This window comes from Gossypium arboreum, chromosome 3 (genome assembly GCF_025698485.1).
Source record: "Gossypium arboreum isolate Shixiya-1 chromosome 3, ASM2569848v2, whole genome shotgun sequence".
NCBI lineage: Eukaryota > Viridiplantae > Streptophyta > Magnoliopsida > Malvales > Malvaceae > Gossypium > Gossypium arboreum.
Window position 1 is genome coordinate 26862722 of NC_069072.1, and position 18716 is coordinate 26881437.

Sequence of the window (18716 nt, forward strand, 5' to 3'; positions counted from 1 at the left end):
TTCGTTTGATTGAACATCATGTTTTGATAGTGAAATGATAATTGAATCAATTCAAATTACTCCGACAACGTATGTAATATCATACATTCAAATTTAATGACTGAATCAGAAATAGAGTGTCACATTTAATGCTCACCAATATAGATTAAAATCACAACAATCAAAATAAGATATAATTCAATATATGTCTCGAGCTAAAGTAATTGCAGTGATGGTTCCATGACTAGCCAAATCATTCATTTTATTTGCAACCTACATCCAAGCACATAGACTTACATTATCTTTGACCACTTTTCCCACAATAAACATTATAAAAGTCAGCAATTTATACTAAGCATGTAGTATTACCAAAAAGGCATTAACGCTTCATACTAAAAGAAGAAATAATACCGTGGGTTGCATCTAAAGCTTGAGGCAATTATTGGACAGCTTTTAGAAAACTGATCTTATAATTTAAAAAATTGATGAAAATGACTCAATTTCTATATTAATTAAAAGAATGATTTGAAATTTAAAATTTAATTCAATGTGGTCATTTTTCAAGGTGGTATTACTTTAAAATTCCATCAAATCATCACTCATTAATGATTAATTTTAAAAAAAATATTTTTTTGGTGCCGTCACTTTCTAAGGCGGCATCGATAGTATTTTCATAGGTATTCTCAAAGTAGAAAGAAAAAATTATAATTTTGGTGATAGCTTTAGATGTGGCGGCACCAGTGTAAATTTTTTTTTTGGTGGTCTCTTCACGTAGAGTAACCAAAATTAATAAAAAAAAATTCCCCTGGTGCCAACTCAAGATGTGCCGACACTAATAATTTTTTTAATTTTTTTAAAAATTTTTCGGTGTCGCCTCTTCATGTGGAGGCACCAAAATCAGTAAAAAAAAATTCCCCTGGTGCCAACTCTAGATGTAGTGGCACCAATAATTTTTTCTACTTTTCAATGTCACCTCATCATGTAGAGGCACCAAAATCTGTAAAAAAAAAAAAATTCTCCTGGTGCCAACTCCAAATGTGACGATACCTGTAATTTTTTTTAAAATTTTTCGGTGCCGCCTCTTCATGTGGAGGCACCAAAATTAGTAAAAAAAAATTTTCCTGGTGTCAACTCTAAATGTGGTGGCATCACTAGCTATATATATCCCCAGCACCAACTTAATTGGTGAAGGTTTTATTTTTATTATTTTTTATTGTTATTATGTTGAAAGAAAAAAGAAAGATGGAAGAAATGTGTTATGTTGAAGGAAGGGGGATATTTATTATTATGGTGATGTTTTGTTAAGAAATTGTTTAGTTTTTAAAGTATGTTAGCTTTCACATTGATCTAGTGGCATTCGAAGTGGCACAAATTTTATTTGTCGTGTGAGGAGTGCACTGTCATTCTTATAGATAAACGACTCGTAAAACATAATGTCGTTTTTTCGCTCCAGCCCTTATTAAAAGACCCTATTTAACACTAATGTGTGTTGTTGACTTAATGGTGTGACATTTTCAACGGGCTCGGGATCGACTAACTCGACAAACAATTGAATTGGTTCAGTGTTGTTGTCCCCATTTGAGCAATAAATTCTCACCTTTGTGCCCAAGTCTTCTTCGTTTACAAGTTCTATCTACTGAAATTTCAACGGATTGAAGGAAATTGAAAACCTATAGAATAGTCTGGACATCTTCCTCTCACAACTTTGAGCTATTGTGGCACCAATCCTTTCTTTCATTTCTTGCACCCTTATATTTTTATTGAACCTTATTCCAACCTTCTAACAAGATTCAAATACACAACCAACTGCCCTTTCTAAAATGACTCTGTCAAATTGAACGTAAACGAGAATTTTGTTATTCATATTTGATACAATTTTTATGACGCACACTCTAACTAAAAAAAAGATTGTCTTTTTTCTTTCTCCTCACTTTAGCAGCTAGTAACAATGTGACAAAACAAACACAAATAAATGAGCTGTGTTCGGGATAGGGGATTATATAAATATATTGATTTTGGTGCCGCCACATTTGGAGTTGACACCAAGGAAAATTTTTTGTTTTTTACAAGTTTTGGTGTCTCCAAATAAAGAGGGGCATTGAAAAATTCAAAAAAATTTACTGGTGCTATCACATTTGGAGTTGGCACCAGAGAAAATTTTTTTTATAGATTTTGGTGCCTCCACATATAGAGGCGGCATCGAATAATTAAAAAAAAAAAAGTACTAGTGCTACCACATTTGGAGTTGGCATTAGGGAATTTTTTTTTTACAGATTTTGGTGTCTCCACATGAAAAGGTATTATCAAAAAAGTAAAAAAAATTATCGGTGCCACCACAACTAAAGTTGATACCGGATGAAAATTTCTTTTTACTAATTTTGGTGACTCCACATGAAGAAGTGATACTGAAAAAGTAAAAAAAAAATTACCAGTGCCACCACATCTAGAGTTGTCATTAGGGATTTTTTTTGTTTTGCTAATTTTGATGACTCCAAGAGAAAAAGTGACATCGAAAAATTCAAAAAAAAAGTAGTGGTGCCACCATATTTGGTGTCGGTACCAATTTTTTTTATTAAATTTGGTGCCTCCACATAATGAGGTGACACCAAAAATAAAATATAATGGTGTCGTCACATCTAAAGTTGTTACCAAAATTTAAAAAAAAAAATTATTCTACTTTAGGAATATGGATGAAAATACGGGTATTTGAAAAAACACATATGAACAACATCAAAAAAGATATTTTTTAAAACTAATCATTAACGGAATAATTGAGTGATGATTTGGAGAAATTTTAGGGTGATGCCAGTCTTAGGAAGTGATGACATCGAATTACACTATAATTTTCAAGGGATTCTCCTAATTAATATGGAAGTAAGATATTTTTATAATTTTTTAAAATTATAACTTATACGACAGATGAGACAGCCTCAAAGTCAATGTTTCATTATGTATCAGATCGTTACAATAAGGGTGCGTTTGTTTGCTAGAAAAATATTTTACGAAAAATATTTTCTTGGTTTTATAGTGTTTGGAAGCCTGAAAACATTTTCCATTTGGAAAATGATTTCCAGGACACGGGTAAATTGGCCTTCAATTTGGGGAAAATGTCTTACCCTTTTGAATTCGGTAAGACATTTTCCAGAAAAATGAGGCCTTCTTCTCCCCTTTCTCCTTCTCCTCGGGTTGCAAATCAGTGCCATTGCCAGGTACCCTACCCTCCGCCCTAATTCCTCAAGAGCTGCGCTATTTCGAAGAACGATGATGAGAAAGTTTGGTCAATGACCTTTTCCAGTTCCTCCTCCATCCAGGTAAGGCTCCTTCTCATTCTCCGTTCTTCATTCCTTTTCCTTCTTTCGTTCTTCATATTCTCTCATTTGTTGTCTGGTTTGTGTACTAGGAATTTTGTGATTTAATTTCGTTCTTCCTCTGAAGGCCAGGTAAGGATACTCTTTGCCTTTAATACTCTCATATTGCCTTTCTGTGGCAATTTTGTTGTTTAAATGTGTTTACTTTCTGGCACTGGTGCATTTGCTTTTATTTACTATTTCTTATAGTTTTGAGGCTATGCATTTAAAGAACATGTGAGCACACACTTCTATACATGATTTTATGTATTGTTTCTGCTGCGGTTCATGCATTTCTAGCATCACTGGTCATGATATACTGTTATTTGCTTTATGAAAAATTTGGTATCTAGCAGCAAAGTTGATGTAATAATCTCTGTTGAATGTATTGCTCGTTAATTCTTAGATTATGTGGAACAGGTGGTTGAGGCATTTAAGATTTTGACTTCTGATGATAAAGTGAAAGCCATTTTGGTGCATATATTTGGAGGAATAATGAAATGTGATGTGATTGCAAGTGGGATTGTCAATGCTGCCAAACAGGTGACAGTTCTTTGGAGTGACTTCTCTGTTTACATTGGTGACCAAGTACTTGTGTGTCACACTAGCATTTTATCTTACTGTATGGGGGTGAATCATCATTTTAACACTGATGCAGGGAAACCAAACTGTTTGTTAGAAGTTTATGAAGCCCAAAGTAGGAATGCCTTTTTAGAATATATATATAGATAGGTAGATAGATAGATAGATAGATATGGATATAAAAGAATGTAGACGATCTGTTTTTTATTGCTTCCATAAGGATGTTAAAGGCATTGACTTACGTTTGATCTTGTGTTACAGGTGGCCCTAAAGTTCCTATGGTGGTCCGTCTTGAAGGTACCAATGTTGACCAAGGAAAGTGAATTTTGAAGGTAAAGTGGAAATGCGATGGATGTAATTTTATAATATCTTGACAAGTCTTGATGTCTTTTTTGGTTTCCTTGGCGATTGTCAATGGTCCTGCAGGAAAGTGGAATGACACTAATTACAGCAGAAGATTTGGATGATGCTGCAAAGAAAGCAGTTAAAGCTGTCAGCAAATGAGAAATTTAAGATACGAGTCCTTTGTTCTTATTGTTTCTCATCTTTCACAGCACTGATGAGTTTTTCCTTTATTTTTCTTTTCATCAAGCCCATAGAATCTTGTTAATGATAAAGCTGCAGGGGGTTACTGTCCTGCAAAATTGATATATTTGCGACATTTTCTCCGGACAGTTGGCATATAATTCAAAGTTGATATAACATCCTTCTTTGATTTGAGAAAATATAGTTTGGAAATTTTATGTTAAATATTGCAAGGGTTATGTGCGTGGGCTGATGGAAGCGATCACTTTTAAGTTACAACGGTATTTTTCTTTTCATCAGGCTCAGTTCCTTTGCCAGGCAAGCAAAGGGAGGTTGAAGGAAGATGAAGCTAGAAAGTATTTTCAGCATCTTATTAATGCTGTGGATTACTGCCACAGCAGGGGTGTTTACCATCGAGACCTCAAGATACGGTATATATTTTGTGTTGATTAGCTTGTTGCCCATAAACGTTAAATATTTTAACAGTTTGTATCATTGGTGCATCCATCAATTAGTGTTGATTGTTCGATACTACGTGATTGCTATGAATCATTTGCACTGAATTGCTTTGGAAGATACCTTGCTTGCTTGGGTATGTTCATTTCAAAGACTTGAACTTCAAATAAAGATTTTATTTTTTATCTCTGGATCAGCCTTGCACGATATTTCATTTAGTTTACAGTTTTTGTGGTGACATTGTCTTTGTTATTTGCTTTGCTTATGCCCTTGAATCTGAATTTTGGACACCTAGATATTATTTTCAATGTCATTGAATAGTCATTTCAACACTCTGCTTTTTCATATCTTTACTTTTTAAGAATATATAGGTTCTTTTGATGTCTAACATAGCATAATCATAATTCCCCTTAATGCACTAAAAGGAATATGCACTACTTTGTTAGTAAGTAAGGTACAGGATGTTGTTGAACTTTGGCCTGCAATGCAACAGGAAACCAGCAGCAAACCAACAGGCAGACCAGCATCCAAGCTGAACCAGAGAAGCAACAGCATTTTGTTTATTTTGTTCATTTGTAACTTGATTTAGTTCCTTTGTAATTTATACTTAAAGTTAGTAGGAGTAGTTGCTGATTTATATTTAATGTTATAGCTGGTATGTCAGCTACATTTTGTGTGCAATTCTAACTAAGCTTTAGTCATGTATTAGTGGGAGCAGTTATACATTAGAGAACTGCCATATTTTATTGTAACATAAATGCTTCTCAAGTAAATGAAAATGATCTGATTTTTGGAGATCAAATTCAGTTTTCTTCTTGTTCAAACTACTTTGCATTTGTTTTTCTTTTTCTCCTTTAATTTTCTGCTAAAAAACCAACATATGTAATCCGGAATACTTATGTATATGGCATATAAATTTTTTAATATATGTAAAAATAGTTTTTCCAGAAAATATTTTCAGGAAATCTGTCAAATAACATAAAATATTTTACACAGATTCATCCAAACACCAAAAAAATAAATTATTTTTAGAAAAATAAATTATTTTTTAAAAATTATATTTTAAAAAATATTTTACTGATAAACAAACAGAGGCTAAAGGTAAAAGATTCTACCTTTAACCAAGGCTTTCTATCTCATAATAGAATTGACACTAATTCTGCTTTGAATAGCATGCTCATGAAAAGCAACTATAACTCAAGAAAGGTGAGTGCCCGATTGAAGAAACAGGAAAAAGAAGAAGAGGCGGCCAAGTTTTACCTTTAGGACCCATGTATAACATTACTAATTATATAGTAGTTTTTTAAAAAATTTAGTGGTTAAACATAATTTTAAGAAAAAATAAAAGACTAAACTTGTAATTTACCCTTATTTATTTACTTAAAAAAATTTTGACCTTGGGCTTTGTAGCAATTCTGGAAAGAAAACGAAAAAGGAAAGCACGTAATTCTTAACCTTCCATCGGAAATTTCCAAACCCACCCTCCACCACATCGTCTCCTGCCCCATGATACCTAACTGGAGATCTCCTTTATAATTTGTTTTTTCTTAAATTCTAATATCCATTAATACTTGAAGAAAATTGAAGGGAAATTTTTCATTTCAATTCAGGCGAAGCTGTGCGAGAAAACCAAATATATTTGTACAATCGGTTTCTTCCCCCATGTCTCTTGTACATTGGATTCTGATTTTGAACCTTTGGATCTTAAAGGCAAACTCGTTGCAAGCGGGATCGCGGGTGGTACTTCGTGAGATTGGTCATAACATCGTCGGTGGTAGTGATCCCAAGGACTACGCCGTTGAATTGAACGCCACGAATTTCGATGCTGTTCTCAAGGACACTCCTGCTACTTACGCTATAGTCGAATTCTTCGCTCATTGGTTAGTGCTCTTTTCATTTCTACGCTGTCACTGTTTTAAAGGTTTGAGCTTTGATATGAGCAGAAAACATTAAATTATGCTTAAGGTTTATAGTTTTGTTAACACTGTTGACCAGGGTAGAAAAGGTATGTTGTATTTGTGAACTCCTTACTTTATGAAAACCTTAACCTGCCGGAAATGTCTTCTAATCTAATTTGGTTATTGTTATGAGGAATGGAATGTCTATTTGAGTTGATAAACGAAGATAATAGCTTCAAGTGTAGGAATGGAAATATTTAACCTTTATCAGCCCAAAATTGGTCCTTGTTAATTTTTGCAGCAAACTTGCTCCTGTAAGAAATTAGACACCTTGGATGTACATGAATAGAAGTGTATGGCCATCAAATTTTGGCAAACGTTGTGGGAATTGAACACTGCATTGATGACATTACTACTAGCTTCTGGAACTAGACGAATGGAATTCATGATAGATCCAAAAATAAGCCTTTGATGCCACGGACAAATTTTCCTTGCCTACCCTTTTTAAGTTTGATATTTTCTTCTTTTTTCCCTAGTACATAGTCAACCTTTTGCATGAAATAATTTGGATGTACATGATTAAGTGTATGTTGCTAGTAGTTGAATTCCATGCTCCAAGCCAGTAATAATGTTATATGACATTCATTCTTCTTTGTGATTATTGCTTTTCAGGTGCCCTGCTTGCAGAAATTACAAGGTACTATTTGGTATATTTTGTGCTAAGAATTTTTCATATCTTCACATTCTTATTATATTTTTGCTGCTTTGCATACAATTCTTCAGCACCATTATGAAAATGTTGCAAAGCTTTTCAATGGACCCAATGCCGTGCATCCTGGAATTGTATTGATGACTAGAGTAGACTGTGCATTAAAGGTATTTATTTCGTCTTCTGGATACTTGCTAAGTGCAGCCTCCTGTAAGTACTGCTGTAAAAATACTCACTTCTTCAAAAGCATATACTTGCCTTACTAGCATGATCTGGGATTTAAGATGGAGTTGAAATGTTTCTGCACTCATGGTTTTGATATAAAGTTGTATGTTGTTTGTTTAACTGCTAGAACAAGTACTTTGAACTTTGAGTAGCATCTGTCATGGGAAAGATGGACAGTTATATTTGATGTTATTATTCAGTGGTTTTGTTTACTTATTTCTCCAATCAAACATTTATTAACATTGCCAAACATTAAAAGTATCTGTTAATACTTCTCTACTTATTTGAGAATATATATCAAAATTCATTTATCTGAACTTAAAAGATGTTCAATGGTTCCCCCCACCCTTCTTGGTCACATAAGTTTTGTTTTTGCAGTTGAATTTTATGTCCCTACCAATCCTTAATTCTTCCTTGGAAATGAAACTTAACTATAATCAAGTTTAAACAAGGGTTTCATAAATGGCAGGTGTAAAGAGGGAAAAAAAGGTGGGGGGACCCTTCTACCTAATCCAAAGTGCTTGGGTTTAGTTTTCTGATTGTTATGTCTTATATAGATCTTTGGTATTACAATTACAAACATAATTTACCCTAAACCCTGAACTGTTTTATTTTTGCTGACAAGAAACATATAGAACTGAAATTTAGGAGCATGTGAAGCTAATATGATCTGGATCAGAAATCGTGGAATGTGTGTAATTGAGAAAGTAATTGCCTTGTGATGTCATTGATTGGATCATTAGGGCAATAATAAAGAGAGCATTTAGATATTAGAACATCTAATTTTTCTAACATTTGGGGCTTCTCAAATTGTGGAGTAAAGTTAATGAAAATTCAATAAAATATCATCTTTAATATCATTATTTTTGTGAGCTTTGCACAGTTAGAATGTAGCCATGTAAGTTGGATGTTCCTTTTCCTCCATCTATTTAGATTTGCAACTTATTCAGCCTTGTTTTGTTAATCAAACGCTGTATAAAAGATTGCGTTTGTAGCACTTCTTTTTCTCTGATTTCGGTTCAAAAAATGTGTCTTGTTAATTTTTTTTTTTTTAACTTGTTTGGCAGCACAGATAAATAGCAAACTTTGTGATAAGTTTTCTGTGAGTCACTATCCTATGCTATTTTGGGGTCCTCCTACAAAGTTTTTTGCTGGCTGGAGCTCTAATCAAGCGAAAAGTAAATTACGTGTAATTGATGATGGGCGGACAGCCGAACGCTTGCTTAATTGGATCAATAAGCAAATAGGCAGGTATGAGGTATCTTCATCCATTACTTATTTAATACACATCTTCTTTATAATCCAAAGTGGTGCTTTCTTAAAATTATGGAAGAGTAAAGGCAATTATGAGCGGTTTACTGAAAGAGGCCATAATTTTTACCAGTCATTCTTGTGTCCTTGTAAATTTAGGAATTGCATGATAATCTGTTTAGTAAAAACATGTTATTTTATAATAATCTTATAATTGACACAACCTGGAGGAAGATTTTTAGTAATTGAATATAGGACTTAATTTTAGAATTCATTCTTGATCTGGGATGTTTCATATGGACATAACAAATAGGAGGATGATGCATTCTTCAAATCCAATTGCAGCTTATGCTTATAAACGGAAAACTATGTTGGCATGTTATTACAAAATTCCTGACAAGGAATTATGATTGAATAGTTTAATGCTTTTCTAGAAGTTTATTGTATGCCAAAGTGAGTATGAGTAGAAAGTGCAGGAACGTCCAGTTCCCATACTTTTTGTTTTTTTAATGCCTACCTTGACTCAACTACCCGGTTTCTTAAAAATTAAGAATTATAGTTTATAGAAAAAATTGCAAAATAGAAGTTGAACCTTTACACATTATGTAAACCATTATGTTAGTCCTAGAAAACTGGGGTACAAGATTGGAACTTTAGATATTTTGAAGTTGGGCATGTCAACCATCGGTACAGGGGAGGTTTTGGGGTATAATGAAATCTATTTCTGTTCTCACAGTGTAGTTATAAAAACGGATGCTTGATTGATCTTCTAGTGCTAAGTTTGTGCAGAAGGTTTGCACATCCTATGAAGTTTTGACCATCAGCCTGAGTTCTCATTTGATTTGTACTGCTTATACTCCCTTTCAGTTCATATGGTCTGGAAGATGAAAAATTTGAAAACGAGCATCTTTCATCAAATATATCGGATCCTGGACAGGTCTTTTTGTTCATTTCCAATTTGATTTCTTGAATAATGCATGTATGAGATTTCTAAATATGCTTAGGGTTTTACCTTCATTTTCTTTTATAATTTTGAAAGATTGCTCGAGCTGTGTATGACGTGGAGGAGGCAACTGCAACTGCCTTTGACATAATTCTAGAACATAAGGTGTGAATTTCACTGTCTTGTGTAAAGTTTCTTCTATTTCTGACCTCTGTATGCATATGAGGCTGGGACTTTCTGTCATCTAAATTTGCTGGAGATGGTTATCTGCAGATGATTAAATCAGAAACTCGAGCTCCACTCATAAAATTCCTTCAACTTTTAGTGGCCCATCATCCTTCCAGGAGGTAAAGATCCAACTTTTTAGTATGTACCTTGGCTTTATGTTTCTAGAATTCTTGTAACTTAACACCCCTGCAGACTGAAGGAAATACAGCCGAAGGAAAGGAAAAATAACTCCTAATGGCTACTGATATGGTCTTGAATGCAAAGGAGGGGCATTATTGGGCTTTTGGTGAACTTTTAATTGCCAAAACAATATAAGATGATATAATGTCTACCAAACTTAACCTAGGAAAGTGATAGCCTGGTGAGTAGAGTTTCAAAAATAATTGCCTAAAAGCTATGGAACTTGGAAAAATAAGGCAGAACGATGCCATTTCTATGAAGTGTGGGGGAAGCTAGTATTGGAAATAACTGACATGAGACAATGAATCTCTTTATTCAACAACTCCACAAAAACAATATGGTAGATGATTCAATAACTTAAATTTAAAGCAGCTTTGGTGTAGGCCAACTTTCTCAACAACTCTGACATTGACTAATGATAATCCAATGCATGAGAAAAAAATCAATTATATTCCTTCTACATGACATAAAATGAATAGAGGGGATATCACAGTGGCAGCAAGGCAAGTTAAGGAAGAGAATGATGTAGAGATAAAATAAGTAGTGGAAGTTGAAGAGTCGAAGTCCATACTGACAAATGGAATTACTTGACAAAAACCAATACCTTGTCTGCAAGCCGAAACTATTTCTTAAGTTTGACATCAAATTCTCCTTGACTTTGTACTAGGTGTCGGAAAGGAAGCGCAGAAGTACTTGTCAACTTTGATGACTTGTGCCCATTAGATATGTGGTCATCAGACAAGCATGATGTTGACACCAGTAACATGATAGGGGTGCTACGCAATTTCCATATTTGTGGAAAGGATGTTCCCCGTGGATATTGGGTAGGTACTCAAAGGCAACTTTGGCATGTTATTTTATTTTCTTGCATATATTTGAAAATATTGATATTAGGAAGTACCATCAACGCATGGTTAAGTGCTTCTAACTTGTTTTATATGCGATGTCTTATGGCTGGAATGAGAACTAGCTTGCATGAACCAGAATGCCCTAATACTACTACAATTGGTGATTGTTAGTTACCTATAAGTAGTTGCAACACCTATTTTTTATTTTTATGTTATCCATTGCCTCTCTCTATATCTGCTAATAAAGAGAATTATGGCTGATTTGAGCTCTGAGATTGTCAAAACAATGAAGCTCTATTATTCATTTTTATTTTCTCCAAGACCAAATATATTCTTTTGAAAGTTTTACATTTGAGTTTGAGTTTTTAATGTTTGCTTTACACCACATTTTGATGTTCTTTCTTTGTAGATGTTTTGTCGTGGCAGCAAGAACGATACCCGGGGCTTTAGGTAATGACTTGCAATCCCTTAATTTTTAGCTCATGCAATTTTGAAAGAGCTTGAGCTTCTCCATCCAGAAGTCTTTCACTTCCTTTAGCATTTCTTTTGGTATCAAATTGTTTTACGTCTCAATGAACTCTTGAAGTAGTAGTGCACTGTTTCCATAGGGTCTGTGCATGAGGGATAGCTGGGTTGCTAGTAGGCTTATAGATTTGAATGTAATTATTATTGCATATTTGATCTAATTTATGTTTATACTGTGACGTGCATATTGTGTGAACATGATAAGCTTATGCATTAAAAGAAGGGTTAATTGCAAACTAATAATGTTACTAGGGGATCCAATTTGGTTTTAGCAAATTAGCTCAAGATAAATGCCAACTGCGTGCGATGCAAGCTTTTTTTCTTCGCTTTCATTTTTTGTCCTTTTCTTTTTAGTTTGGGTTAAATCACATTTTGGGATTTGAACTTGGCAACTTTCCCACATTGGGGCCTGAACTTTTTTTGGTCCAAGTTAGGCCCTGAACTTGGCAAATGTTCCCACATTGGGACTTCAACTTTTTTTTTTATCCAAGTTAGTCCTTGAAAAGCCTAAAGTTCAAGCCTTAATGTGGAAATATTTGCCAAGTTCAGGCCCTAACTTGGACCAAAAAAAAGTTCAGGCCCCAATGTGGGAAAAGCTGCCAAGTGCAGGTCCTAATGTGGGAACAATTGCCAAGGTTAGGACCTAACTTGGACCAAAAAAAAAGTTCAGACCCCAATGTGGGAAAAGTTTCCAATTAACCCTTTTAGTTTTTCTGGAAACTTCTGCCTCTGTCTCTGTCATAATCTTTCTCTCCCTCATGGTGAATTATGGCATTATTTGCTAACCTTCTTACATATTTTTGGGCTAAAAATCTAAGGAAATCCTTGTGCTTTTTCAAAAATTTCAGGTTACTTTTATTTTACTATGTACCCAATGTCGTCATTAAAAGTTCTTTGTTCCATTATGTCCTTGTTTCTAATGGAAACCTTTTTGCCACATGGACATCTTCTTGACTTTTAACATATAATATGAAAATTCAAGTTGAATTGGTCTTATATGGCCTTCCACATCAACATCTAGGGAGCCTTATTTATCATGTTTGTGCCATGTAAATGCTAATGCAGCAGAGTAAGAACCATGCTAACACTAGTGCGGCAAAGATAATGGATTTTAACAGTTAATGTTATTTTTTATATTTTAGCCATAGAACAACTAATTAAGCCATTTTTGCAATTTATGATGTGAAAGAATGACAGCTGTGTCATCAAAATTTGTTTTATGGTTATCAGACTTGCCTTCTTCCATAGTTATTTGTTCCTATAATTCTTTTTCAACAATTATAAGATAGAGAGTTTCCTTCAGCTGTAATTGATTTTATAAACTGTCAATAATTAAACATATTTGTATGCAGTTGTGGTTTATGGGTTTTAATGCATTCCCTCTCTGTGAGGATTGAGGATGGAGAGAGCCAGACTGCATTTACATCTATCTGTGATTTTATTCACAACTTCTTTATTTGTCAGGAGTGCCGTCAACATTTTTATGAGATGTGTTCAAGGTAAATTTGATTCCAAAGCAAGTTATTTCTTAAATATGTAAATTTATTTCATCTAACTGCACAAGTTCAATTTGCAGTGTTAAAGGTCCTTTCACAAAAGCCCGTGACTTTGCCCTTTGGTTGTGGAGTGCACATAATGAAGTTAATGAAAGATTAATGAAGGAAGAAGCATCTCTAAAAACCGGAGATCCCAAGTTCCCAAAGATTATTTGGCCTCCAAAACAGCTTTGTCCTTCATGTCATCATTCCCGAGGTCCCAAAGATAAAGGAGGCAGTCAGATCGATTGGAAGCGGGATGAAGTATTCAAGTTCTTAATTAGTTATTATGGGAATACACTTGTATCTTTGTACAAAGAAAAGGGTCTTCTAGTGGGTGATGGAACCACTGTTATTCTGGAAGATTCATCAACAAACGCAGTTGTGGTGCCAGTTGGGGCTGCATTGGCTATTGCTCTTGCTAGCTGTGCATTTGGAGCACTTGCTTGCTACTGGCGTTCCCAGCAGAAGAATCGGAAGTATTACCACCAACTACACTCTTTAAAGAACATATGATAGTTCTGAGGATATGAGTTCTTTCAAATAGGATTATAAGCGTGTGAGTATAGAGAGAAACAGGGTGAGAGGGGTGGGGGAGAGTTGTAGAGAGAGAAGTTTTTGATATTTAGGATGCAACTTTCGTATCTGATTTCCTTCCACCACTTTTCAGGCCAAGGAGAAGCTGGAGTTAAGATTACTAGAACAACAAAAATATCAAACACAATCTTTAAGATGCCCCGTCGGATGACCTCAAGCTCCATGTAGAAATCCAGATTACAGCCTTGTACCGTCGCACTCGAGGTCCTATTCTTTTATCAGTTTTTTTTATCAAGACCGTCCTGAAATTTAATCTTGGGTTCCCACAGATTAACTTAATCTTCATTTTTGGCTTCTTTATCTTGTTACTTAATTTCCATTTTACCTTTGACAATGCTGCTGATGCTGCCTGCATGAATGCTTAAGAGTGACTTTTGGGAATGTCTGATACAAGTTTCAGGTCCAATTCCTTCTCTGAACTTTATTTTGTTCATATGATTAAAACATTGAAGAACCATGGTAACCTCTTTCAATGGTTTACTCGGAAAACTCAATGCCCCTTGTATTTGCATATGTGGTTGTATCACTTTCTTAATAGATCACTTGCCATCATTGATATCAGGGCTGTCATGAATTTCAGAAATGTAGAAATTGTTCAATCTTCCACCAATTTATTTAGGGAAATATAATTCTTCAAAAACGTTTTTCGTATTTTTTAGTAATTGGCTTCACGAAAGACAGTATTTGACTCAATAGAATATCAAATCTGTTTTTCCGGAGAATATTTTTTTATGCTTTTGAAAAGTGGAAAACCTTTTTGAGAAACTAGATATGCTGCTCATGTTTAAAGTATGTTCCACAACATTAACACACAAGTTGACAAAAAACAAATACTGATTTTAAAGATTCAATAACGACCCACCCATAGTTTGGGGACGCCCACGTAAAAACCAAGAGAAAGCAGTTAAAACAAAATGATTTACACTTGTATTGCTGCCCTTTTTATATATACTGTACATTGGTTATATACACAGTACATACCTTCATATTCCTTTCTGTCAGTGTATATTTTGTTTAACTATATACAAACGGGGTCTTCCCCAGAGTCGGTCTGTACAATCTTTTTCTAAAGACTACTTGCCTAACATGTAATAAAAATATTTTTGCCAAACTACAAGCCCTTATTGGCTGAGATCAACATCTTCCAGTTTTGTTACTCTTGCTCCCCAAAGATGACCTGATATTGATGACACCAATTTCTTGTAATGACTTCTAGTGCATCTGTTGGCATTCAAAGGATGTTGACTATGTGAGGTTGAGCTTGCATGATAGAATGCTCAGTTTCTTCATCTGATTGAGTAAACAATGAATTTGGAGCCTCCTAATGGTTTTAACCAAAACAAAATACTCACTGAGCAAAATTGTTTTCATCATAACAGGTGATGGAAATTATGAGTTGAACCAAAGTGAAACTCTCACCTGTTGTTGCCGGCGGTGGCGGAGGGCACTTACTGCTTTCACCATCAAATATATTGGCAGGATAATCCCAACAATCGGAAGTAATAGCAACTGTACAACGTGTGACAGCGCTAGTTTATACACTGGAAGTCGATCAATATCTTCAAATACAAGAACAAAACTTACCGTAAACAATTGGAAAGTGTACTCATTGCTTCCAGTAAGTATGACAGGAAGAGTATGTCGTAAAATCAAAAGAAGCATGAACTGCACGTGAAAAGAATAAGAAATCAAGTAGAGGACTGTCAGAAGGAAAGCAGTTGATGATTAAACTAAAGTCAAGGTTTCGGGTTCATCTTAACAAAATTAGATGTTTTTACACATTGGTCTCCATGATTTTCAGCACAAATTTGGAAATTAAAAGTTTAACTGCCACTGTGAGAATCATAACAGCTATTAATATTTTAGTTAGCTATGTCTGTCAAGAAGTAGCATACTTAGCATGGTACATTTAGTAGAATCTTTTTTAAGTGTTTAAATTAGAATGTCATATATTCCACCGAATTGCATTATTCTTTAGGACAGTGAACTTGATTTAAAGAGTGAGAGTTACCACTATAGCAACTGTTCGGTAATATATCGAGCTTCTTGTAGTTGAAACTGAATATTCATCATAGTGGCGATCTGTTGATACAACTGCTATAAAGCGAGAATCATTTAACTCCCTCCTATAGATATCCCAGTTTGCCCTGATACACAGCATAAAAGGTACTTAAATGAAGCATTTTTAACCTGATAAGAGACTGTTAATTATTACTTTTTAACTCATACAAAAGGTTACCTCAGATTCATTGGAAGATGCCTGAGTTGAAACAGAGGAGGTGGTACGGTATAGCCAGGCTTGAATTGCTGAAATGCAGAAGATGATGATGAGGTATGTTTTAGTATAACATAAAGTCAGGATGAACTATAAAATGAACAACTCAATTTGTATATTATTTGAAGAAATTGGAATTGAGAGAAAAGGAAAAGTCTTCTTGAAATGTGAAAAGTTAAGTAACCTGATGGCATATTTCGCAGGTAGTGTTGCCCTTCTCATTGCACCATCTTTGTACACATCTTCGATGAGCATACTGAAATAACATCAAAACAGAAGTTTTTGCAAGGTGAGAGACCACTGGGGTTGTCTATGATAAATAAAGCATGAAAGGGTAAGGTTAAAGGAACTTAAAAACTCGAATTTAAAATTTTCAATTTTGGAAACTAAATAAGCACCAAACTAACCTCCAAGCTGCCACAACAAGAGCAAGGGGTCTCCATGTTTGAATCTTCATCCTCATCTTGGCATATCCTGCATTCCACAATTTTCCTCGGGGATGACAAATCCACCGTTGTTGAAGAACCGAATACCTTCGTGTCATCAACTGTTGATGCAGTGGCCTGCAAAGACCCGTTCCTGCTACCGATTGCAGCTTCCAGTGTGGATTCTGTCAACAACCGATCCACTAGTAATACAAAATGATCCCCCATATTCAAATATAGAAAAACTCAAGAATCGGATGTAATAACCAAAGCTAGGAACCAGTTGATCAACTTCTCTCGTTTACTTTTTTGTCCTGTACAGAAAAACCACAAATGGTTAGGAACAACCTAAAAAGTTTTTAATTTAGGTAGTAGTAAATACATTTATGCTCTTATGGAACTCCTCTCAACTTTTCAACTGAAACCAGAACTAGGACCCCTACAAATGCTTACAAAAATTTGGCTCTAACCATCAAAACAATAGGATATCTTTTTAAGAAAAATTCAGCATCAAAAGCTCAGAAAATTGGAGCAAACACATTAAAATTTCAAAAGAAAATATTTTTATTCCTTTTTTTTTTTTTACAACAAAGACACTTTATTGAACAACTGCCTACCAAAAAGAACCCCTGGCCTCCAAAAAAAAAAAAAAGGCTAATTGACATAAACCCATAGAAGAAAAGACGTCCAAGAACACCATAAAGTATGCAGAAAGGAAAAAGGGAAAGTACCCAGAAAAGTAAAAGAGGAATGAAAGAAAAAGAAGAGAACAAAGGCATGCCAAAATGAGAAAACAAAAAGAAAAGAGAGTGATTTTACCAATACAAGGCAAAAGCATAACTCATAGCAAGAAAAGGGTTATAACAGAAAGTGGATGAGAAAAAGGAAGAAACTTACAAGAAAGGGATCGTTTTTCTTCAAGCAAAGAAGCCGTCTTTCCCTTGTCTCCCACATAGTTTTAGTGAAAATTAAAGCTATGGTTTTGAGGTGAAGCAAGAGATTGAGTGCAAACCTTACAGCAATTCCAAATTGTTGCCGTGCTTCCTTTTGTATCGTAGGATTGAATCTTGTGTTGATATAGGGGCGTTTGTTTCTGGTTTCGATGTTTTAAGTCTTATGAAGCGAAGCAAAGTCGACCAAAGTGAAATAATATTGAAATTGAAAGGAATTATTCTTAAGCGGTTTTTATGGTTAAACTATTTTTTCTCTCTTTATTACGCAATTTTATATATAGATTATTATTGATTGATGATTAGATTTGTTTTTATTCATGGTTTTTACCGATTAAAAAAAAAATTATATTTGGGTTAATTTATAGTAAAACATTCAGTAACTCTAAAATTATACTATTTTCAATGGATAAAAATTTTTAAATGACTTAATGTTTAAGTGTGTTTATTGCTTCAGGTGTGTGAGTTGCATTAGTAATATTTATTGTTCGAGCTTTGGCTTGTAGTTAAAAAAAAAAAACAAATTTCTTCCTCTCAGACGTCGGTTGTAAGTTAAATTGTCTTATTTTGCTGTGCTTTGCTTTATTTTTCAATATAGAATTTTTATTCTCTTGATTCAATTACTGAATTTAGTTTAGTTAATAAATTTTATATTTTATTTATATATATGTATTAGTTAGTTAATTTAAAATATATGCTTATTTTCAAAGCAAATTGTAATATATATTATTAATAAAATTGTTCTTTCATGATTCGATTTCTTTTAGATTCTATAATTGTTCTATATAATTATATGATTAATTTGATGTAGATATGTCGCATGACATGGTTGAGAAATTTTTTAAAGTTTTACTTATGTAGAAAGGATAGAAATTGGTAATGCTAATTTGAAGGAAATTTTGGTAGTAGTGAAGATGAAGCTTATAATTTGTATACAGATTATGCTCATCGTATTGGTTTTAGTGTTCAAAAATGAAAAAACAGATATCTTTCTAGCACAAAGATTATTCATACTAAAAACTTTTATTGTTCCAAACAAGGTTTCAAAGAATTTAAAGATGTTGCGGATACAAAAAAAAAAAAAAAAGACAATTTGGAAACAAGAATTGAATGTCCGACAATGATTCGCTTTACAATACAAGATGACTAATGGACAATCAATCGTTTTATTTCTGAGCATAATTATGAGTTAGCAACTCCTTCAAAAAGACATCTACTCAAGTCAGGTTACTTAGTTC

At 34.0% G+C, this 18716-nt stretch overlaps 2 protein-coding genes and 1 long non-coding RNA gene across 14 annotated transcripts; 2 read left to right on the forward strand and 1 right to left on the reverse strand.

Moving 5' to 3' along the window:
• Nucleotides 1-2803: 2803 nt before the first annotated feature.
• On the forward strand, nt 2804-5691 carry LOC108475987 (uncharacterized). 2 transcript variants are annotated; one of them, XR_001870057.2, is made up of 6 exons: nt 2804-3290; nt 3380-3419; nt 3747-3869; nt 4170-4240; nt 4335-4864; nt 5383-5691. It is a non-coding gene; the product is annotated as an uncharacterized LOC108475987 (long non-coding RNA). The 2 variants fall into 2 exon arrangements; XR_008280002.1 differs by lacking the exon at nt 3380-3419.
• A 410-nt stretch (nt 5692-6101) lies between these two features.
• Nucleotides 6102-15714, forward strand: LOC108475984 (sulfhydryl oxidase 2-like). Of its 4 annotated transcripts, XR_008280001.1 has the most exons (13): nt 6105-6769; nt 7460-7484; nt 7571-7663; nt 8794-8972; nt 9840-9909; nt 10012-10080; nt 10189-10262; nt 10991-11147; nt 11581-11621; nt 13049-13195; nt 13273-13710; nt 13902-14032; nt 15208-15714. XR_008280001.1 is itself a non-coding variant. In XM_017778013.2 (12 exons), exons 1-12 carry the CDS (start codon nt 6552-6554, stop codon nt 13921-13923), a joined length of 1533 nt encoding a protein of 510 aa, XP_017633502.1. In that variant the 5' UTR covers nt 6105-6551; the 3' UTR covers nt 13924-15094. The 4 variants fall into 4 exon arrangements, 2 of the variants coding, with proteins under 2 accessions (XP_017633500.1, XP_017633502.1); XR_008280000.1 differs by having other exon boundaries at nt 6102-6769; nt 13273-14032; XM_017778013.2 differs by lacking the exon at nt 15208-15714 and having other exon boundaries at nt 13902-15094.
• Nucleotides 14733-17740, reverse strand: LOC108475986 (uncharacterized). Of its 8 annotated transcripts, XM_017778018.2 has the most exons (8): nt 17426-17739; nt 16511-16842; nt 16288-16359; nt 16068-16135; nt 15840-15975; nt 15413-15493; nt 15248-15337; nt 14733-15149 (listed from the first exon to the last, which is right to left on the reverse strand). In XM_017778018.2, exons 2-8 carry the CDS (start codon nt 16754-16756, stop codon nt 15060-15062), a joined length of 783 nt encoding a protein of 260 aa, XP_017633507.1. In that variant the 5' UTR covers nt 16757-16842; nt 17426-17739; the 3' UTR covers nt 14733-15059. The 8 variants fall into 8 exon arrangements, with proteins under 8 accessions (XP_017633507.1, XP_017633506.1, XP_017633503.1 ...); XM_017778017.2 differs by having other exon boundaries at nt 15248-15493; nt 17541-17740; XM_017778014.2 differs by having other exon boundaries at nt 15248-15493; nt 17426-17740.
• Between the last annotated feature and the right edge of the window lie 976 nt (nt 17741-18716).

Excerpts from the sequence above, each read along its gene's own strand:
- LOC108475984 (XM_017778011.2), top strand. The coding sequence starts at position 6,552 with ATGTCTCTTGTACATTGGATTCTGATTTTGAACCTTTGGATCTTAAAG. Across the intron at positions 9,910-10,011 it reads ATATATCGGATCCTGGACAG|ATTGCTCGAGCTGTGTATGA; the intron begins GTCTTTTTGTTC and ends TAATTTTGAAAG. Across the intron at positions 10,081-10,188 it reads ACATAATTCTAGAACATAAG|ATGATTAAATCAGAAACTCG; the intron begins GTGTGAATTTCA and ends GGTTATCTGCAG.
- LOC108475986 (XM_017778017.2), bottom strand. The coding sequence starts at position 16,756 with ATGGGGGATCATTTTGTATTACTAGTGGATCGGTTGTTGACAGAATCC. Across the intron at positions 16,136-16,287 it reads CCTGCGAAATATGCCATCAG|CAATTCAAGCCTGGCTATAC; the intron begins GTTACTTAACTT and ends TCTGCATTTCAG. Across the intron at positions 15,494-15,839 it reads ACCGAACAGTTGCTATAGTG|TTCATGCTTCTTTTGATTTT; the intron begins GTAACTCTCACT and ends TTTCACGTGCAG.